Source organism: Zeus faber (genome assembly GCF_960531495.2).
Source record: "Zeus faber genome assembly, chromosome: 10".
Taxonomy (NCBI): domain Eukaryota; kingdom Metazoa; phylum Chordata; class Actinopteri; order Zeiformes; family Zeidae; genus Zeus; species Zeus faber.
The window spans coordinates 4,058,603-4,082,497 of NC_137199.1; the positions used below are offsets into that span (position 1 = coordinate 4,058,603).

At 43.0% G+C, this 23,895-nt stretch overlaps 1 protein-coding gene across 1 annotated transcript in view; it reads left to right on the forward strand.

Annotated features, from left to right (window-relative positions):
- Positions 1 to 23,895, forward strand: part of aff2 (AF4/FMR2 family, member 2) — a gene marked incomplete at both ends in the record, with an annotated part of 174,397 nt that overhangs the window by 99,137 nt on the left and 51,365 nt on the right. Inside the window, one exon of the mRNA XM_080007688.1 lies at positions 14,701 to 14,745. Within this exon, the coding sequence (XP_079863814.1) occupies positions 14,701 to 14,745 (45 nt within the window). The remainder of the gene's footprint in view (positions 1 to 14,700; positions 14,746 to 23,895) is intronic.

Here is a 23,895-nt window from a genome sequence, read left to right on the forward strand (position 1 = left end):
TAATGGCTAAGTCAGTGTTAAATGTTTGATAAATGACTTTGGAGACTGTACTCCAACGGATTTATTAAATTTCCATCAGAATCCTTGTTTAACCAAGGAAGTCTGCATGTGTGTGTGTGTGTGTGTGCGTGGGTGCACGTGTGTTCATGCATGTGTGTTAGAGTGTAGAGTGGGGGATAGTAAGATCAAGGAGAGTGCAAGCGAAATGTGCAAGTATAGTGTGTGTGTGTGTGTGTGTGTGTGTGTGTGTGTGCGCGCGCGTGCGCTTGTGTGCGTCTATGGAGAGAAAAGACTTGAGATTTTTAATATCAAAATTCATGACTTGGCTTGTTAGATGACTGAGTTTTTATTAATGAAAGAAAGAAAGAAAGAAAGAAAGAAAGAAAGGAAAGAAAAATCACCCACAAACAAAACAGGCGATGCGCGACCACGTTCATACACACACACGGAAGGGCAATTAGTGGAGGGGTGAAAAAGACAGGATTATTTGAAGTAATTTTTCAATGACGACGTTTAATTGGATGGTTAATCAGCTCCTTATCTGCCTCTCCCCAGATTGGTTAGGGGCCGCTATGCGATAGAGCGAGAGAGAGAGCGAGAGAGAGCGAGAGAGAGAGCGAGAGAGAGCGAGAGAGAGAGCGAGAGAGAGCGAGAGAGAGCGAGAAAGAGCGAGAGAGAGAGCGAGAGAGAGAGCGAGAGAGAGAGCGAGAGAGAGCGAGAGAGAGAGCGAGAGAGAGAGCGAGAGAGAGAGCGAGAGAGAGAGCGAGAGAGGTAAGGGTTAGGGTTGTCAGCTATTTTTTTTCTTTAGTCTTAGTTCTGTGTCAAATGTCCTTCTTACTTTTTTATATTTATACTTCGTCAACCTCGTCCTGTTTTTTTTTAGGTCAAGTTTTAGTTGACTAAAAGTGTGGGCATTTCAGTCTTGGTCAAAGAAAGCCGAAAGTATTTTAGTATAGTTTTAGTCAATTTTAAACTGTTTTTTAAAGCCATAAGATTATTATTGGTTAACATTTCAGTCAATCTCGTCAAGCCAAAGCCAATCATTTTTTTGTCCTTTGAGTCTTATTTCACATCCACACGTGGAACATGTTCCAATGTGCATCTTTATTTTGAACCAAAACAATTCAACAACTGGGGCCCAGTACTCTATTTAAAACTACTTGAGAGACAACATTGAGAGCTGTGCATACAATTTGTACACAGCTCTCAATGAAACATTCTGAAACCCAAGTGACAAAATGGCAAAATGACTTACCTTTCTGTTCTATACAATGGAAATAAAACTACATTAGTTTACTTTACTAATAAAGATTGAAAATAATACTGTACACACATCAATTGCAAACTGCTTACATGAACTATTTCATAATAAATAGAACTGGGGTAGATGTTAACAAGAACAGAAAATAAGAAGAATGTGCCCTGTGGACTTGATAATGATTAATTATTGTAATTCTTATAAGGTAAACATAAGGTCAACAAAATTGGCATCAGTATTAAAGGTTTGCTAGAATAACCACCATGATAAGGAAAAATGCAAATAAAAAGTACAGCATGTGTGTGTGAGTGTGTGTGTGTGTATGTGTGTGTGTCTGTGTGTCTGTGTGTCTGTGTGTAACTGTTTTGCGTTGCTGAAAGTGAAATCTGAAAAAAAATAAACTACAACTCAAACAATCTCTGGTAGCCATCACTCGGTTTCGATGTTGCTTAGGTTGAGAAAAGCACTGCTTTCCAATGTGGTTGTTGCTCTGTAGCAGGGGCCGCATGTGAGGTCACCGGTTAAACTGAAGACACGCTCTGCAAAGCGTTGCCATGCCAGAAGGTCCAAGGCCAGAAGTCTCAGATGTGCAAACCCAGTGCAGGTCCTGAGAAGTTAGCAGGGATGGCCCTTCTTTGTGTTTCTGAGTCCCCTGCCTGATAGAGGTCTTGGAGGTCCTGGGCCTCGATAGACGACCGGTACTGAAAAACCTAAATCTAGGGCCGCTTTGGCATTGGCAAATGGGTGGTCTCTGAAGCCTCTGTATTCCCAATTTCCTCTTCCTCATTAGTCACCTCCTCTTGCAGTACTACACCGGGGTTAACAAAACATGCAGCTGCAGCAAGAGTGGAGAACTTGTTGGCCGTGACATCAAGGAAACAGCTGAAGCGTTGTTCCATATTTGTACTCATGTTCTGTGCCAGTGTAGCTACTTCCCTGTAGCTGGCATGAGCTAGGGAGAACTCAGACGGGTGACTTCCCAGGTGCAATAGTGCAGGCACAACAAGCGGCTGGGAATGGGTATCGCTTTCATGCACCTTTGTGTGTTCTGCAAATGGATGGAAGCAAGTCTGTGAGGATACCACCTTCTGCCACTCACTGGGTGGCAGGCAGTCCCAGCCCATAATGTCAGCTACCGATGTAAGATAGAGATCATCAAATAACAACTGGACCGTATAGTTGGACAGTCTTTGACGAGGATGAGTGCACACTGTTGCAGCAACCGCTCTGTGGCAACAGATGATTTGCAAAACAGTTTCCCCAGGTGCCTGACTGTGTTTAGCAGTCCTTGGATTGTGTGTTCCCTCTGGATCATGTTGACCACCAGCTGAAGGGGGTGGACCACGCAGGCGGGTCCTCTCCATGGTCGGTACCCCATGGAAAGATGAACACAGAACACACAGACGTTTCATCAATCCTCCAAGAGGAATGCCTTTCATGCAATAGCACATCATTTATCACCGCCTGAAAGATTTAAAATGCTGATTGCAGACCACACTCGAGGAGAGATAAAACAGTGAACGGTCACGGTATGTGGGAGGATTGAGTTTTGTGTTGGGCACACACGTCACATGTCACCATGTTCTCTCATTTTCCGTAATAATGGTTGGCGATCGGTGGGAATTTCAGACACCGACTATCTACTACTGTAGGTGTGGGAATCTCAGCGTACGGTATCATATGTATCGTATAACGTGATGCTTGGGTTCTGATACGATAACATCGAGATTCTTTTATGTTTTGCAACACACCAAATATTGCGTAACGATCCTGCGACATATTGCGTTATTTTATTATTTTCCTTCTCATTTGACTGCAGTAAAAAATTGTTTTCAAATGATTGACTTTTCTCCGTTTTGGTCTTCCGTCCTCACGGAGCTTCCTGGGAACGATGATGTCATGACGTCAACCTGCGCATGCGTCAGGAGCCCATGAGCGATGGCTGACGACCAGTTTGTTTATGTGTGGTCAGCACTCTTCGGCTTAATTGTATGTTTACATTTCACAAGTTACAACAACTGAAATAGCTTGCCGTGTCTCTATTAAAAGTCTCTCCAATTTCTGGAATCGCGCCCATACATATATAGTGTTGTGTATGAATATTATGGTCACTGACTGCACTGTTTTTCCTTGCTCTAACACCTGAATTTACCTCCGGGGGTTTGAAGTATTATGTTTGTTGTGGGGTTTTCTCTTTTTGTCTTATGATTTGGACATTTTGAGAATCTTAAACTACTTAGGATGTTAACTTCATCACCATTACGCTGCTTCTTCACGCTTGTAAACAAAGTAAACCGTTAAACACGTTCAGCGTTTCAGTCTGGATGGCCAACTTTTCGAAAACCCTGTGAACAGTTAGCTGGTGTGGACCGATAACGTTTTGACCCGAAACGGGTGTGGACATGGCCTATACTTCACGGCCCTAAAGATTGTTGGCGTCAGAGTATCGCTGCAGTATCGCGGGGAAAAAAAATGCAATACTGGGACAAAAAAACTGACCAGATCACAGCAGCTATTTGGTGGAGTCTTCTCTCTTCCAGCACCTGTAGTCCATAATTAAGGACACTGCTCACAAGAGTTAATATTCCTCACAGTATTAGCTCCGGAATAACAGAGTGTATTTCACTTGAAAAACTAGTCATAGTTTGATATCGTACTTGTGGAACGCACCGTGTAATTCTGTGAATGTGGGATTTGGATATTGTGGAAAATTCACTCGTATTATTGCGCGAATAAATTCCAGCCTCCTGCTGGTAAATAACAAAACTAATAATTAATCAGAATATTTATGTCTGCAACATGAAGCGAAGCAAGTGCCAAGTTCTTGTTGGTTTGTTGTTGTTGTTTTTCTTGGCAGTGTGTTGATTGCGTTTTAAATTGTAAAAGGTATATTTCCCTTTTTTCACGAGGTTTCATGAGGTTCCTGCCCGATGTTTTTTGAGCTATTTTAGGATTTGAATCAATAATATTGTTTTTGCTAAGAGAACGGCTCAGACAGTAGAGCTTTATCTCAGTCTCAACACTGCTTTGAACAGTAATATACAGTGGAACACCACGCGCACGCACACACACACACACACACACGCACACACACACAAACACACACTTACACACACACACACACACACATACACACACACACGTGCGCACACATGCACACGCACACACTGTAAGAGTCGTGCTGGTGATCTATTGAGCACACCGGTTATTCCCAGTGATCCCAGTCACTCCAGCTCTGTAAACAGCTGAAATATGGATGATAAAATGAAAAAGATGAAACTGAATTGGCAAGGAGGCAACGGACAGCGACACCCTCTCCAAAAATCCTTGCAAGATTTTCCAAACCCTCCAGGAATCTCACAACATCGACTCTCCAATCTCCAAGCGGACCGTCAGCTGGCAGCTGTGTCCTCATTAATCTTTGACACACGCACGCACGCACGCACGCACGCACGCACGCACACACGCACACACACACACACACACACGCGTATGCTCACACAAATAATACTTCAAACTCACCCAGTGAGCTCTGCTTCCCTGAAGTTCTAGAAATGGCTTCACACACTCCCCTCGCTGTTCCCTCTCTTTCTTTGTAAACTTTATTGAGGTGTCGATTAGATACTGGTGGTGTTATGACCGCCGATCCCTTCCTCATGAGAGGCCAAGACAATTTGTGGGGTGAGGATGGAGAGAAGGAAGGATAAAAAAGAAAGGAATGTCAAAGTAAGGATACAATGGAAGGATGGACAGATGGAATGGTGGAAGGGAAGGAGGGAGGGAGGAAGTAACATAGGAGATGAATAAGTAGGTAAGGGAGAAGGGAGGGAGAAGGGAGGGAGAGGAAGGAATTAGGTAAGAAGGAGAAGGGGGAGGGGGGAAAGAAGGATGGAATGGTGGTAGGAAGGACGGGAGGGAGAAATTGAGTCAGGAAGAATGGAATTAAACAGGTGAGAAGGTGAGAAGGGAGGAGGGGAAGGAAAAAAAGAAGGGTGGTAGAAATTAGGGAAGGAAGGATGGGAGGATGGAAGGTAGGTAGGTCGGAAGGAATGGAGCAGGGAAGGAAGCAAGGACAGAGGGGAGAAAGAAAGAGAAAAAATGAAAGGGAAGAATGGACGGTAGGAAGGGAGGACGGAAGGAAGAAACATAGGTAAGAAGAAGAATTGAAGGGAGCGTGGTGAAGGAGGAAAAGAAGGAAGGAATAGAGGGTGGATGGGTGGTTTGAAGGTTAAGTAGGTAGGTCAGAAGGAAGGAAGCAAGGGAGGAGAAAAGAAACTAAATGAAAGGGGAGGACACACCCCAGAATAAATATGTGATTTATCCCACAAATCACAACAAAGACAAACAGCGCCTTGTGAAAGCCACAACCAAAACATGAAATCCCTATTAAACATCCACAGATGGTTCAAGATCATCCAGACGTTCACCCCGGCAGCGTGGGGAGCACCGTGTCGGCACGCTGGGGACGGATAACACACCTGTCCCAGAGGACACGGCTGAACAGGACGTTATTTTATTTTACTGCTCTCTCTCTCTCTCTCGCTCTCTCTCTCTGAGTTTATTATAATCCCACTTCCTCTGCAAATGTGCTCGATGGCTCATTATTACCTTCACTAGCGTTAAGGAATAAAAGCCGACCAGGGTCTGCTTGACTCACTGAAAAATATTAAGGTACGGGAGCCATTTCAATTTAAAGAAAATGTGTCGTTGCAATTTAGGGAAATGAAGCAAAAGCCAGATAATCATCCCGAATTTCTATTTCACTTCACTTTCAGAATCAAGTCCGATGTTTCTTTCCTCTGAGCCGTTTTCAGAGGCGGGGCGGCGTCAGAAATGGTGTCCTTGTGATTCCACCTGAAGTTGGGGCCGCATGACGCCATTTTTCCCCGACCGTGAACGACAATCAAAAGCTTGAGCAGCGCACATTAAACCGCTGGGGTTTACAGGTTTGCAGTCTCTTCTGCGCGCACACATAACAACTGCTGTCTTTGAGGAGCAGACATCTGAAGGCAGAGAAGAGACGGACGGAGTTTTGTGGCGCTCCAGCACTCGCGGGATGGTCGTGAGAGGCAAAGGATCTCCTGCGGTATTTTGCCTCCAAAACAAACATGGATGCCATACATCCCGCCACTCGTGGTTGCCGGTGCAGCGCTGACATTATACACTAATCATACACTCACGAGTCGCCACATTCCCACAAGTCGCTCCTCCGCAGCCGTGCGATCTCATCGGTTGTTAAAAAATACCCGTTGCGATTTTGAGGCTTGACGCGCACGCCAAAGGATTATAGAAATATTCGCCCCGATAATTCTGACATCTAGACCCGGAGTAAAGTCACGCCCGATGTTAAATGGCTGATGTTTTGAGAAAGTCGCTTTCTCAGACATTGTTCAGATTTTAGAGCCAATATTTATATTTGCTGGGAGGGAAGGAAGGAAGGAAATAATTTGAATTCCTTCATCTGTGAGGAGTGAGCGCCTGGTTCGTGACACAGCGCGCGCACACACCAGAGGGAGTTGATTTCTCTTGAGATTCATCGTCGCTGTTCACTGTCGCCTCTCTCCTGCTTTATCCCCCCCTCCCCCGTTTTTCATACCTCCTCCCCTCCTCTCTCGCTCTTCGAGTCTCTCTCCTGATCCCTCTGTCATTGTAGTTTTGTAGTTCTGAGGAGAGTGATTATGGTGGTTTTTTTTGTCATTGTCTGAGTGTGTGTGTGTGTGTGTGTGTGTGTGTGTGTGGCCATTCATAGTTTTTGGTGACTTTTTTGGTGACTATAATTTCATCATCAGCGCTGACTCATATGAATCAATCCCCCTCTAACTCACATACACACACTCACACACACATGTACAGGCCTGTTTATTCAGACATAAACACATTACTGTAATCACCACTTAATGATTTCTAATTCCAGTACAGAACAAAAGAAGAGCCGCTGTTGGGTTCCACGGATGAATCCTTTTAGTAGAATGATACTAATAAACATATTTTTTTAAAAAGGGTTTAAGCATTAATATTGTTGTTAACTGCTGATAACTGTGCGATTTTTCTTATACCTTATTAATCCCTCTGGGGGAAATTAGTTCTCTGCATTTGACCTATCCTGTACCTAGGAGAAGTGGGCAGGCGGTGCAGCCCAGGGGAACCCACCTGGCGGAAACCCATATTAACATACAAACTCCACACGGGATTGGAACCAGGGGCGCCAGAGTTTTTTGTCCCCCCACTTTCAGGTATTACAGTAATAGAACGTTGGCAACAGTGGCGTTGTTAGGGGTGGGCGTCCAGGGCTTCAGCCCGAATGTTTTATAAATAGCCCCCGAGTCAAAATAGTCCCGCAGGGCCGGCTCTGCGCCCCGATCACTCCCTCTCTGACGGCACCGACTGTGCCCATGGAACGCCAGCGTTGAGGTGCCTGTAATCACCATGCGCCAAAACAGTGTGTTTTTATTTTGGATTGAGGTTATTTTATTTTACTATGGAACAAAACAAGCACTGTGCATGATGGGGACATGTTCTCTGTCACTCTCTTACTCCCTCTCTTGTCTATTGCTTGAAGAGACCTTTCATACACACCAAGTGTTTATATGAATAGAAGTGAGTATTTTATTCCCATTAATAATAAAACTATAATAATAAAATGATAATAATAATAATAATAATAATAATAATAATAATAATAATCATAATCATAATCATAATAACAAATAATAACCATAATAATAATAATTATTATTATTATTATTATTATTATTATTATTATTATTTGATCCACTCTGAGCAATTCTCAAATAATTCTCAAATAATTCTCTGCAAGGGCACAATTTTGTCACAGTCACACTGGCTGTTGTGTGAACATGATTTTTAGGTTTTTCAATTAAAGACGTAAAATATCCAGGCATTTTACCTCAAATTAATATTTTTTTTTTCTTTCTTTTTTTACATGTAACATATACTACGGTTTCAAACATACTTAACTGTAATTCGCTGTTCTAAACAGTTTGCAAACATGCCGTTTCAGGTGTAGCAAGAGACTCGCACCACAAACTCAGTGCACTCAACTAAGGTCAAAACCCTCGTGATATATTTCAGGGTTTAGGAAGATAATCCATTTGTAATGAATATCAATTTTGCATCCATAATTTACCACATACTGTTATTCAATGCACTGAACCTCAGTTGGATTCTTTAGCATTGGATTTTGAATTCATGAATAAGATATTGTGATGTGATAAATTGTCCATATTGTGCAGTCGTATTAAAAATATAAACGAGCAGTGAAATGCCACAGGTTAAATCAATGTGGTGTTCATTAGGTGTACCATCTATATGCGGACATCTACTACTTTGTCAGGGGAATATTTGGCCTTCCGATGATCTTCTCCAGGGCTGCAGTTACTGTAGATAGCACTGCTTGCATTTTCTATGCCCAAGAGCCCCGTCTGCCTGTGTGTGTGTGCGCGTGCGTGCATGCGTGTGCGCGTGTGTGTGCGTGTGCGCGTGCGTGTTTGTGTGTGTGTGGGTAGTAAAGACACTTTATCATAGACACAAAACCAGACTTGTGTGTTTCCGTCTACCTGCGTGTGCTTCTCTGTCTGTGAACGATTTTCATCTCTTCTTTTGTGGGTTAGTGTGCATTTGCGTGTGTGTGTGTGTGTGTGTGTGTGTGTGTGTGTGTGTGTGTGTGTATGTGTGTGTGTGTGTGTGTGTGTGCGTGTGTGTGTGTGTGTGTCTGCGTGTGAACGTACGGAGGCGTATATCTATCTCGGCAGCAATTTCAGAGAAAAAGGATTTCTGCCTCAGTAATTGCTTCGGCTATACCCACCCGCCCCCACCCCCACCCCCACCCCCCCTTCTCTCTTCTCTCTCTCATTACCTTTCTTTTTTTCCAGATATGTATCTATCCATCGCTGTTTTTTGCCCCCTTTCTTTACGTTTTATTTTGTTGTTGTTGTTGTTCTTCCCCCTAAGCTCGGTAGGAAAGACTTCCTTAGCCTTCTTACTCCTGTTTTGCGAGAGAAGAAGAAACCCCACTCCCTCGCCCCTTTCATTTTTTATTTTTTTTCATGATCAGTGACATTAGCGGGATCTCACAGTAAGATCAATTAGACACACACACACACACACACACACACACACACACACATTGAATTAAAGGCAGAGCCGCTTGTCCATTAAATCCACAAAAAACAGGTACTATTCATTAAAAGTCTTGTGAGTGGAATAGAATACTCCATTACGTTTTAGATGAGTGGGACACATCAGAGGACAGCGGGATGAAGAGTAGTGATTAGTGATTAAAAAATAGACTGATGGGTGGATGGATGCGGGTGCGCAGAGAGGGAGCGATCGGGCACAGTTTGCGCACCTGCCTCCCTCTCCGACGGTACCGAGCGATGGGGTGCCCGCGATGGCCCCCCAAAAAACAGTGTATTTTTATTTTAGATGTAGGTTGTTTTATTTTACTTCTGCTTATGGAATGAAAAAAGTGTGTATGGAGTGGTATGGAAGGAAACCGTGCGTAATGGGACACTTTCACCGTGACTCTCCCTGATCACCGCCTCTCCATGTGCAGAAAATAATCTTAACGCGTCTACGAGTCGAGCCCCGTTCCTCCGTGCCCCGTCCCCACATTGTTTTTAGTTGTTTTATTTAGAGGAACGGGGCACGGCCATCGGGGTGCACAGAGAGCCATGTTCGCATCCGTGTCCGGGTGTGGACGAGTCACACATATACATATTTTTATGATTCCTCTTATGTATAATTCCTCATTGAAATGTTATCCCTGTGCATTTTTGTGAGCTTCTATCTATTTTATACTGTTATTGTAATGCACACTGACTGACAAAAAAACAAACCACTGCTCGACTTGATGATTCCACGCATCGACTTTCAGGGGGCGGCCCTAATAAATAGATTGAACGATGAATAGTTGGATGGGTCAATGATAAATAGTTGGACGGATGGATGGATGGATGGATGGATAGAAGGATGGATGGATAGAGGGATGGATGGCTGGTTGGATGAATAGTTGGATGGATGGATGGATGGATGGATGGATGGATGGGTGGATGGGTGGATGGGTGGATGGATGGGTGGATGGATGGATGGATGGATGGGTGGGTGGGTGGGTGGATGGATGAATGGATGGATGGATGGATGGATGGATGGATGGATGGATGGATGGGCAAATATTTGGATGGTTTGATCGATGAATAGTTTGGTGGATGGATGATAGAAGGATGGATGGCTGGTTAGATGAATATTTAAATGGATGGATGGATGGATGGTTTGATGGATGGATGGATGGATGGATGGATGGGTGGGTGGATGGATGGATGGCTGGATGGATGGATGGGTGGGTGGATGGATGGATGGATGGATGGATGGTTTGATGGATGGATGGATGGATGGATGGATGGATGGGTGGGTGGATGGATGGATGGCTGGATGGATGGATGGGCAAATATTTGGATGGTTTGATGGATGAATAGTTTGGTGGATGGATGATAGAAGGATGGATGGCTGGTTAGATGAATATTTAAATGGTTTGATGGATGGATGGTTTGATAGGTGCAGTGGATATACATATGGCATCCAACACCCTGTGATACAAACACTTGATTCACACATTTGTTTAAAAAAACACATCTCTGTTTTCATTTGTAAAGATTTATTTTTAAAGCTATTAAGTCAGTAAATATTCTTAAATCCTCCCCGTTACTGTATTATTAAAAGCTTTTTCGTGTAGAAGTATAGCCATGTATATAAAAGTATACAGTGAGCAAATATAGATGGCTATCAGTCATTATAAATAGATAGATAGTGTGGCAGATCGTGGCCTGTCACATGCCCTCCGAGTGGCATTTTTTGAGGGCCCTCCGACACAGAGACACAGGTGATGGGGTCGAAAACATACCAGTTTTATTGCAGAGAGAATATTGCAGAGAGAACAAGCCTGGAGCAGATGGAAAGCATGTCATGCCAAAGGCTTCTCTCCTGTGTGTGTGTGTGTGTGTGGGGGGGGGGCGATGGGGCTTTTACCTGTTGCTCGTTGATTACCCTAACAAGCAGCAGGCTACAGCCACCCTGATCCTGGGTCCAATTTCCTAGACCCAAGACAAGTGTGGCTGCTTAAACCACACCACCCCCACACCACAGACAGATAGATAGATAGATAGATAGATAGATAGATAGATAGATAGACAGACAGATAGATAGATAGATAGATAGATAGATAGATAGATAGATAGATAGATAGATAGATAGATAGATAGATAGATAGATAGATAGATAGATAGACAGACAGATAGATAGATAGATAGATAGATAGATAGATAGATAGATAGATAGATAGATAGATAGACAGACAGATAGATAGATAGATAGATAGATAGATAGATAGATAGATAGATAGATAGATAGATAGATAGATAGATAGATAGATAGACAGACAGACAGACAGACAGACAGACAGACAGACAGACAGACAGACAGACAGACAGACAGACAGACAGATAGATGATAGATAGATAGATAGATAGATAGATAGATAGATAGATAGATAGATAGATAGATAGATAGATAGATAGATAGATAGATTGATTGATTGATTGATTGATAGATAGATAGATAGATAGATAGATAGATAGATAGATAGATAGATAGATAGATAGATAGATGATAGATAGATAGATAGATAGATAGATAGATAGATAGATAGATAGATAGATAGATAGATAGATTGATTGATTGATTGATTGATTGATAGATAGATAGATAGATAGATAGATAGATAGATAGATAGATAGATAGATAGATAGATAGATAGATAGATAGATAGATAGATAGATAGATAGATAGATAGATAGATAGATAGATAGATAGATAGATAGATAGATAGATAGATAGATAGACAGACAGACAGACAAAAAGCAGTCCCTTAATCTCAGTCTTTGCAGAAAATTAAAATTCACGGTCTCTGGTTACCTTCAGCTATTTTTCCCGAAAGTAAACCGCTCTCGTCTAGTTAGAGGCAGATGAATGTTTCATGGGTGAGCTCAAGCATTTTCCACTCGTTCTTGCAGAACGCTCTCAGGCTCTCTCTCCCTCACTCACTCTCTTTTTATTGTTCTCCATTTTTTTCTTTCAGTTATTGCATTGGTTTGAGGCCGAAACTGACCTCATGCTGTCACCATAGTAACTTGAGTGTTTCTCGAGACATACTGGTACTATTAGGCTGAGGGTGTGTGTGTGTGTGTGTGTGTGTGTGTGTGTGTGTGTGTGTGTGTGGATGATGTAGCCTTCTTGGCGTAGTAATGCGTCAGGCATGAGTTCCATAGTAATTCTTCTGTTACACGGTGTGCCCGTTTCAATCTCTCTGGATCTCACTCTCTCGCTGTCTCTCACTTTTCTTCTTCTGTCCCCCATCCTCTCTTTCTCCCAAACCCTTCGATCGCCGTAATGAACTGCTCAAGGTGTTTGACCCTCTCCACTCCAACCCGGCTCCGTAAAGAGCTCAGTTTCACACTCGCCCTCTGTGATTCACGATGGCCACCTTCGTTCCTACACTGTCGAGTTTTGATATAATAATTATAATAATAATAATAATAATAAATAATAATAACAATAACAATAATAATCTGGATGAATTGAATTTCTGTACGTTCCTGGCAGGTGATTCCATCTGAATCTTGTCCTTGTCACCTTAATTGGTTTAGACACGGCGCCCAGAGCCTGAAGAAAAAAATACCTTGATTTTATTTTCCAAACCGTCAGCAATTTTACATATAAAACGATTTAAACTGGATATGACTGCGGAGCTGGGGAAATGGAATTTCAATTTCAATTTCAATTTCAATTCAAGCCATTCCAAAATCCATAAAGGGGGAAAAGTTTGAGTTATTTTATGTATGTTAAATAGAAAAACTAAATAGCTTAAGAAATTTAATTAGATAGATAGATAGATAGATAGATAGATAGATAGATAGATAGATAGATAGATAGATAGATAGATAGATAGAGAGGCAATAGATAATGAAGCAATACAATTTAAATATGAAATAAAGAAAGTGGAAATATATAGAACATTTGGAAAGTATATGACCAAACGTAATAAACAGTTAACTTTACCTCGGCTCGGTGCAGTGCTGCTCTGTATGGCACCAGTAACATCCTGCAGCTTCGGATGGTGTCACGGACACCTGAAGCTCTCCAGTACAAAGAATCCAGGGATCCAAAGATCAAAGAGCGGCAACATCTCGTTCAGGAGGAAGTGCGGGTAGGCGTGGAGGAGGTATGAGCCTGCAGGATGGTGGGGATTGGACAGCAAGAAGCGTGGACTGCATGGGAAAGTGTACTGCAACGAAAGATCACCGGGTCCAACATCTGGCCATCCAGACATGATCATCGTTTTTGAATCCAGCATCCACCAAGCAACTGATCATGCTGGAACCCACAGTGCTGTGGGAAGAGCGTATGGCGAGGCCAACGAGATGAAGCGCACCAAGTACCAGGAGCTTGTGGAAGAGTGAATTAGGCAAGGCCGGCAAACTCGTTGTGAGCCTGTGGAGGTGGGCTGCCGAGGATTTGCAGGGCATTCACTCAGCAAAGTAGTGTAAACGCTCCTGGGCATCACCGGGTAGTCAAAGAGGAAGGCCATCAGATTCGCTACTGAAGCTGCAGAGAAAGCCACTAGGTGGTTTTGGATCAAGAGGGCAGATCTGTGGGTGAATGCTGCTGGGACACAAGCTGGGGTCTGATCAACTCCGGCTGGGTTGCCTGGGCGATGGTGTCTGATGTTGAAAGACTGTAAACACCCAATGACCCCGGGTTCCATCACTAATGATGCGTCCCAGCGCATCTGCAGGATGTATCTTTCATCTACCCAATAATAAAAACTGGCAATATACACTAGACCTAATGATAAACAACATATATGATCCAAGACAACATGAAAACAATAACAAATACACAATATAAAAATGACAAAGTTCTGAAAAATAAAAGTTCACATCCAAAAATAAAATATTTGGTCCTATACAAACATTGTAATGACAATTTTTCTCCAGTTAATTTCAAAGCAAATATTTTGCTGTATATAACACTTTATTTCTCTGCAATTCCAGTACTGTTAGTGCTAGTACTAGTACTAAAAATAATGGACAATCAACACATCAAGTACATGCATTATAGGTGGAATGTGCCTTTACATTGAAACAGGATGTTAATGATGTTGATTATGTCCTTTAATGCCTTTACCCAAGGAAATGAGAAGTAGAATACTTCAAGATATCTATGGGAGTATTTAAACAAAGAGCACTTCTTCCAGCTCGACTTATTTCCTAAATGTCTTTGTCTTGTTTTCGCTTGGTTTTCTGCTTCGTCATGCATCCGTTATAAATTAAAGTCTGGTTTTTTTTTTTTTTTTCCTTTCTCCCCAGGTCAGCCTCCCAAATGACTCCAGCTGTGTGGAGGAGATCCTGAGGGTATGTTAAGCAGATACACACTCGCAAACACACACTTGCAAACACACACACACACACACACACACTGTAGGTTTTATTGTAGCCCTGATTTTCCTCTTGCAGACAGTTTTTTGGAGATTTCTGACAGAAGTCCCAGATCAAAGTCAAATCAGCACTCAATCGCTACATGTTAACTGTAAAAGACGCGATCCGAGAGATCGCCAAACCATCGCCAATGCGTTGCAGATGCCATAGAGATATCTAGCAGGCTAAATATCTTGTCGGGGAGTCCAAATCCTGTTGTGTGAAAAGTGTTGTAACTGGCAATGTTACGCTCACTGACTCAGAACGGATGTGAACCCATAAGCACGACACAAAAACAATCAGGTAGAAAAAAAAAAAAGTCAAAAGTCCACAAGGTTAATTCCAAAAAACAGGCAGGGGTCAAAACCAGGAGATCAGTCAGAGAAGGCAAACTGGGAACAGGCAGAGAGTCAGGGTCCAGGGAAACAGGCAGAGGTTCGGACGGAAGGTACAGGAAAAGAGCAGTAGTGCGGGAAAGCTCAGCATAATGCAAGAGACAATCTGGCAAAGCACAAAGGGAAGTGGACTGGTATTTATACTGAGGTACTAACGAGGGAATGAGCTGCAAACCAGGTGAAGGGAATGGAGTGACAGCAATGCAAAAGTGGGGGCATATGAAATGATATGGAGGTTAGTGACATGGCATGAGGAAATGACCAGATGAAAATAAAACATGAAAACAAATATGAATACTGGGAGATCTAGGAGGATTCATGACAGAACCCCCACTGCACCATGAGGTAGGATTCCGTGAAACCATGCAGCACAGCAAGGTCTCCATCTCCTGGTTCATCGTCTCCATCTGGCCATTGGACTGGGGAAGGCAGCAGGATAAAGGGAGCAGCCTTGGACATCTACCACAGTGAGGATAGTAGGGTTACCTTCCGATGCGGGGACTCCAGAGAGATGTGGGACCACGGGCGATACAGAACGGGCAGAGGCTCGCGGAGACCAGCTGGGGCTTGACAGGAGTTCTTGTTCTGTGAGCATACAGAACATGCAGCCACAAACTCCCAGGTGGCCCGTTGTCAGAGAAGGGAGAGAGTCTTGGCTACCCCTGAATGGCAAGTTAACCTGGAGCAGTGTCCCCACTGCGGAACCTGACAGCGTACATCGGCTGGCAAAAAAGGTAGGAGATGGGTGGTTAGAAAGAGAGTCCTTTACCTTCTTCTCCTCCACCCATGTAACCACACCCACTATGCAGGATTGGGGCAGAATCTCCTCTAGCTGTGAAGGATGATCCCCTGAGCTTGGTAGATGCGTGAAAAGGCGTCTGGTTTGGTGTTCTTTGATCCCAGGCGTTATTTGAGAAAACTCAAAATCGATTAAATAACAGTGCCCATCAGGCCTGTCTGGGATTCAGCTGCTTGGCTGACCGGATGTATTCGAGGTTCTTGTGGTCAGTCCAGTCAATAAACAGTTAATTTGCTCCCTCCAACCAGTGCCTCCACTCTTCCAACACAATCTTGACTTCCCAAAGTCATAATTGCCAAGGAGAACTTGGGGAGGTCAATGCAGTGAGTGTTGCCGCCACAAGGCTATAGTTCCGGATTAACGTTCTGTAAAAGTGGGCGAACCCCAAGAACGACTGCAACTTCTTTCTGGAGGCCGGTACCGGCCAGTCTACGACCAGCTGAAACCAGGCTGGGTCCATCTGCACGTTCCCTTCAGCAACCACAAAGACCAAGGAGGAGACCTTGGGCACATGGAATTTGCACTTCTCGGCCTTTACGAACAGCTTGTTCTCCACAAGCCTCTGGAGAACACACTTTACATGGTAAAGTCTCTGAGAAGACAGTGATGAGCTACAGGCAAGATACGGGGCAAAGGGAAACCAGGAGGAGGAGGAGTAATAAAGAAGTGTATATGGAATGTATGTAATTAAAATAATTAATTCATTAATTAGAATAAAGCAAAATTTGGTGTTTTTCATTGCACTTTACTATTAATGACTTAATTTATAATAATCATAATTTATAATACCATATTTCCTCAAATATAAACCGGTAGTAAAATAAAAAACGTTCCTCTAATAAATGCAGCGGTCGTGATCCGCAAGAACAAATAAAAGCCTGCCTCAAATACAGACCGGGGGAAAACTGATCTGAGCTGCGGAGCTCCGCACCGGAACAGCTCCGCAGCTCCATCAAAGCGATCTTTTCTCCAAAGAAAGCATATGAAACTGTGTGTTTTTATTGTAGATGTATTTCATTTACTCTGTTTCCTGCTACTGCGTATCAGATCGATTTTGGGACAAATGCCCCGCTCTCCAGCGCTCTCGCTCTCCAGCGCTCCAAAGCTCAAAGTGGTGCGCTCAAGGGAAACTCAGAAAACTGTAATTCCCCCATCTGCTACCACCACCAAGAGGGATTTTTAGGGTAGCTACTAGCGCTCTCGTTTTTCACCATAAATGTATTTCCATGGCACCCAGGTGGAAGTTAAAATTCATACTAAAATATGATAAAATATACTGTAATATACTTATTAAACAGAAGGAATTTGATATAAAGCCTGCCTCTTATATAAGCCTGCTTCCAATAAAGGCATGGTACCCTCTGCAGTTGAGGTAAATAAAGGCCCCAGTCACTATTTGAGGAAATACGGTAATTTACTTCTGCAGTATTAATCCATGCATTCCACCGCTCCCCACCCGCTCTTACTCCAAATTGTACGTAATGTCCTGTTTTTCATTCATCGACACAAAATAAATGAGAAGACATGCAATTACTGCAGAAAACCTTTCTTCATTATGAAGCTCCATTAGTTGTCTTTGTTTACTTTTGGCAATGTGACATGGAAAAAAAATCCAAGTTTTACATGTGTTTGCACAAGATAGCGACCGTCTCCTGTGGCTTTCGCCACTCCCCGAGTGTAGGATCATGGAGTGTGAACACCCCTGTCTGGAATGCATCTTGCAGTTTGACACTGCTACATCCACAAGACAGAAATAAAAACATGTAAGAAAAATGATTGTGTAGTGTGAACACCCCAGCAACGTCAGGATGTTGAATGTTGTGTAGTCCGTGGGCGGCATTAAATTAAAAGAAGTCTTATCAATGACAGTACAAGGATTTCATACATTTCAAAAGTAACACTTTATTGTTCAAGGCAAAAAACGCTAAAGAATACCATAAATTAAATTGGCAAAATAAGATAATTTAACAGAGCGCAAATAACTATTTTGAAAGACTCACAAAACCCAAGGAATTAAATCCCTGTCTAGAGCAGTGTTTCTCAAGACAGAAGAGAGAACGGGAGAACATTTTCCAATTCCACCTAAAATAAATACATATTGGAAATTTGCTTTCATGTCGCAAGATCAAAATTGTTTTTGTTGGGATTGGGTTCTTGATGAGTCATTCAGTAATAATGGTAGGTGCAGCGTGTTTACCCAAGTGATTTCCTATCAGGTCAGGCGCTCAATGATGATGATTTTTTGCCAAGACAGAAAATATGGAATCTCAAATAATGTATCACTATAATTATTTGTTCTGAGGGACATATTATACCTGCTTGCCAATGGCTCACTTTCACATAGACTTGTCATACTCGATGTTGCCAGCCCTCTCTCTGAATCGCTTTTTTTTTTCCGTCCATCAGTCTCCAATTCTCTCTCTCTCTCTCTCTCTCTCTCTCTCTCTCTCTCTCTCTCTCGCCCTCTCCTCTCTCAACTCAATTGAGTTCATTCGACTGAATTCAATTCATTGAGCTTTATTAGCGTGACATTCTCTCTGCATTCCGATTCAATTTGGTTGCATCAATTTGTATGTGATATTAACAATTAAGAAGAGAAACAACAAAGTCCACGGTGTTCAAGTGAAATACCTTAATGAATAATAAGTTAATGGTTTCATTCTCTCTCTCTCTCTCTCTCTCAGTGCAGTAGCGAACTTGAGCTATGAAAAGCTTTTGTGAATAATTGAATTCACTGATCTGAATTGAAATAGAATTTCATTCATCCGGCATTGTTTTTTTTTAGCTACATTTATTTTAGCTGAAGTGGAACGATCAGATATAAATAGTGGAAGAAGAGCTGGAGGAAGCCCAAGTTTCAATCAACACATTGCTTCCCCATGTCACTTGAACACCTAAGAGAGAACTCTTACACTGATCAGCCACAACATTAAAACCACCACTATTAACCACTAATATGGTGTAGCTCCCCCTCGTGCCACCAAAGCAGCTCTGACCCGTTGAGGCATGGACACAAGACCTCTGAAGGTGTCCTGTGGTATCTGGCACCAAGACATTAGCAGCAGATCCTTGAAGTCTTGTAAGTTGTGAGGTGGGTCCCCCGTGGATCAGGCTTGTTGTTCCAGCACATCCCACAGATGATTCATTGTATCGGACCCTAACCCCGACCATCCACAAGGAAACGTGATTCATCAGACCAGGCCACCTTCTTCCATCGCCCCATGGTCCAGCTCTGACGCTCACGTGCCCATTGAAGGCGCTTTCAGCAGTGGACAGTGGTCAGCATGGGCACTGTGACCGGTCTGCGGCTAAGCAGCTCCATACGCAGCAAACTGTGATGCACTGTGTGTTGTGACACCTTTCTATCATAGCAGCATTAACTTTTTCAGCAATTTGTGCTGCAGTAGCTCTTCTGTGGGATCGGACCAGACGGGCTAGACTTCTCTCCCCAAGCGCATCAATGACCCCATGGGCGCCCATCACCCTGTCGCGGGTTCAGCAGTTGTCCTTCCTTGGACCACTTTTGGTAGGTACTAACCACTGCATACCGCGAACACCCCACGAGACCTGTCGTATTGGAGATGCTCTGACCCAGTCGTCTAGCCATCACTATTTGGTTCTTGTCAAAGTCGCTCAGATCCTAACACTTTTCCTTACCATTTTTCCTGCTTCCAACACATCAAGTTCAAGAAATGATTGTTCACTTTCTGCCTAATACGTATATCCCACCTCTTGGAAGGAGAAGGAGATGAGCAATGTTATTCACTTCACCTGTCAGTGGTTTTAATCTTGTGGCTAATCTGTGTATATTTATTGTATGTTATGGTTATATACTGTATGTAGTTGATTATATTTTACATGTCATTTTTATACAGCAGGGGCTGTTGTGTCCAAGATATTTTCTTCGAAACAATATCCTATCTTATCTTCTCACTTGTAGCCATCATCAACATTGCTGACCTGACCCAACCACCACGGTTGCGTGCGGCTGGATGGGAAAGTGTTTTTTCATTGATTGAAGTCGGCCCGCCTGCAAAAAGCCTTTGCTGGCTTTCTCGGGAAGCAGCCCAGTGTCTGACTGTATTTGTGCATAAAAGGTGTGCTGAGAGCAAGGAGACACTACTCTGACAAAGGGGCTGGTTATACTATCGCGTGGGGTCCTACGCTGGGCATTTCCAGTCACTGTATTGTCCGTTGCAGTATTCTCAGAAACCACAGGCGTGAAAGTACCGTGTGAAGCAGGAAGTAGTAAACGAAGAAGAAAGGAGGAATTTCTGTTCATGGTGGTTCAACCGACAAAAGCGCTGAAAAGGAGCTGGTGTGTCGGCCCGTTCCATGCAGAGTCAGGAGAGGGGGCTTGAACCAATGTCCTTTACAGCATTTTATGACAGAGGACTATTTACTGAACTATGGAAAAGAGTCCCAATGTCTAATTATTCTCCCTCATTGCAAGATTCTCTAAAAACAAACTGCATATAATTACCAATAGAAATGTTACCGTTTTTATTCGTAAACTGAACTTTACAACGACCAGGTGAATTTACAATAAAATCACCAAACCTGAGTGAGCTGTTTGCATACTATTTTGTCACCTCGTCAAAAAGTAATTGGTAGACTTTGCATTTCACCTCTGACTTGTGCTGTGGATCAATCAAACATATCAGAAATGAAACAGCAAAACGCTTGTCTCCCCATTGCTACCAATACAATTCTTCGAGCGCCAAGTCACAAAAATCAAAGAGGTGCGCGACGTCCCGCAGGTCCCCAGGTGCTATGGCGCCAGTGCCTAGTGACGTCATTTGTGCCGCGCGCTGCCTCGTGCCTAGATTTTAAAAATCTAGTATTCAAACCGTCTTAAAAAACAAGTTATCGCAGCAATATTCATTTTCGTGAACTGTAACTAATTTGTTAATTTGTTGCTCTGTGTGTGTGTGTGTGTGTGTGTGTGTGTGTGTGTGTGTGTGTGTGTGTGTGTGTGTGTGTGTGTGTGTAGTGTCAGCCAGCGCAGTCGATACAAACATCTCGGTGACATGTTTGAATGTGAGAATGTGTGCTGTGCACATCGAACAGCAGTAGCAGCAACATGCACGCACACACACTCTCACAGAGACAGGCGCACACACACAGCAGCACTGACCATCAGGAGCACCGTCTGTCAAAACACAGGAACTCCGCTGAGAGGGAGGTGATGATGTCACAGAACAGTAACTTAGCAACGGGTGGTATGCCATCAGGACAAGTGAATTACTATCGCGGGGAGAGGGGAAGCACAAATGCACATCACACGCACACACACATACACACACACACACACCGATGCTCCAAAACACTTTTTTTTACGCACTCATATATACACACACACTCGTACACACAACCACGTGAAGGAATGAGTCATCTGATGAATATGACTCATCCACTCTAGAGGAGTGAGGAGATGCATGATGGGTAGATATGATGTCGGCAGCCTTTTAAACCCTTTTCGTGTCTTTTTGACCTCCTACACCATGGGCATGCCTGAGCGGAGTGTGTTTGTAGGAGCAGGGCAAGGACACAGCCTTTAATCCAATAATACTGACATTATCAGCCTGCTTATATTATGTTTAGCTATTACAGTCTTGTGTTATGAGTCAAAATTATACTATGAGTCAAATCAGTTTTATTTGACGGTGAGACATTCTTCCAGTGAAGCTATTGGAGATTGCGCCACATACATGTTACTATAATTATATCACGAGCCTGAAACACTTCATCAATTATAATAGATAAGAACTAAATAATCTAACACAATATCAGATTGTGTGTGTGTGTGTGTGTGTGTGTGTGTGTGTGTGTGCGCGCGCGCGCGAGCATAACACACAAACAGGGGACGCAGGAGAAAAAATACATTAAATAGATTAAATTCACCCTGCAGACAGCTGGGCTGACAGATGTTCCTTTATCTTGTCCATCTACTCAAGAGTTGCCCAATGGTGTTTAGAATGGATTGAAAATGAGAACAATGTGAAATAAGGATAATGGCAAGGAGTCTCTTATTGTCACATGGTGCCAAGTGCAGACACTCAGTATGTTAGTGTGTATGTCGGGTCTTTGTTTTGGTGACATTAACAGCCACTTGTTTAACTGAGTTCAGTGTTTCTCCCATGTCCTGCACCGTACCCTGCTGGCACTGGAACCTCGCAGATGGAATATGAAGTACGTTTCAACACTCCCCTGATCAGAAAGGGGTCTGGGGACTCCCCGTCGCAGAGTCGGGAATCCTCACACAAGCTGAGGATTTTGCATGGCCATTCCCGTCCTTCCCGCCGTCTCTCAACTTGCAAAGTTTTCTATAGAGACTGCACGCGTGAAAATGAACTGCGGAAGATGAGAAAAGATTCTGCAGCTCTGTGGACCAACGTGAAAGTTCCGTTTATATGTGTGCTTACATTTTATTTCACTTTCCTTTTCATCTCCTTTTTTTGTCAATTTTCACACCTGAATGTCCCTCCCCGGGATTAATAAAATCTTATCTTATCTTATTTTGTTGTGTTTTTCAATCAGGTTAAACTAATCCTACTTATATTAATACAGAATTTGCCTTTCTGAGACGTTGCTTAATTTAAGATTAATTCTAGACTAGGTAGGCCCAGACTATGGAAATTAAGGAAAATTCAGCTAGTGTCTGAGGTATGGTTCTGTCTATAACCACCCTTCTGTTCGGTCTTGGTGCTGGTGTTAGGCCAGATAATCCATTTCCTCTATGGTCAAGGTTGACCTGGAGGCCCACATGCATTAATCCAAAGATAAGCCTGCCTTTAGCCAGGTTCAATTTAAGCCTCCCTTAGACCTAGATTAGCTCTAATCTTCCTTCTGGAAATCTGATTTTTTCAACCAAGACTACGGACTATGACTGACAACGGCGATTTCAGTTTGTGCAGATTATAGTGTGATTTAGTCTTAACATCAGGCCTAATCTGTGTCGCAAAACCTTAGACGGTCAGGAATGGGCTCACGAGATTTGGATCGGTTGCTTGACAACGTTGATGAAAACAGAAAAATAAAGAGAGTTTTGGAAAAATAAAAGTATTTCAAGAGTGGCTTATTTGCACCGGGGGTGGATTCCTCAATAAAGTTGAACACAAATACATTTCAAAACTGACGCCAGGGACTGTCTTGTCTCGGCCTTTAATTGCCTTTGAAAAACCATTATTTGTTTGCGTACAATATCAGCCATTTACTGATACTATCTGTTTTCCTCTGCTAAGTACAAGTCAATTTGAGCTCAAAGTCGTGATAGTCAAGGATTTATTATCAGGTGAAGCAGGAATGCGTTGGCTGTTAGATGGTCGTTTAGATGATTTCAGGCGGAGAAATGCCTTTTCGATGTATTCATCAATTTGGACAAAAGCGTCTGCTAAATTAATGAATGTAATTGTAAATCAAATAATGCCATGACATGGGCTTCAGGGAACACCTTTATGTTCATCAATTTAATATTGCTCGTTTCTCTATACAACCGCGTCAGTTGAACCTGTTGCTCTGGCGGGGATTCCAAGGTTCAAGTGAGCTGCTTTCACATAGATTGTCTGGGAAAATGAGGCTCCCACATGAGAAGAGATCAATACAACAGAGCTCTTTACACACAAAGTTGACAGTTTCTGTTTTGTCCCAGTTGCTGTTCACTCTACGAAAGCCCGGAAAAACAAATCCATGATCAAACACATGGGCATCCAGGCTGTCAAATGCCCTCGCTGGGTGGGGGGGCCGGATATTGATCTTCAATTCCTCCAGAGAGAATTGTTTTGGATCTATACGGTGGGAATCCTCACACCACAGGTCGAGAGGAGGTCTTAGACCGATCTTTATTACGACCATGTAGGCCTTTGTCTGTCCATAGTTTAGTGTTTTGATTTG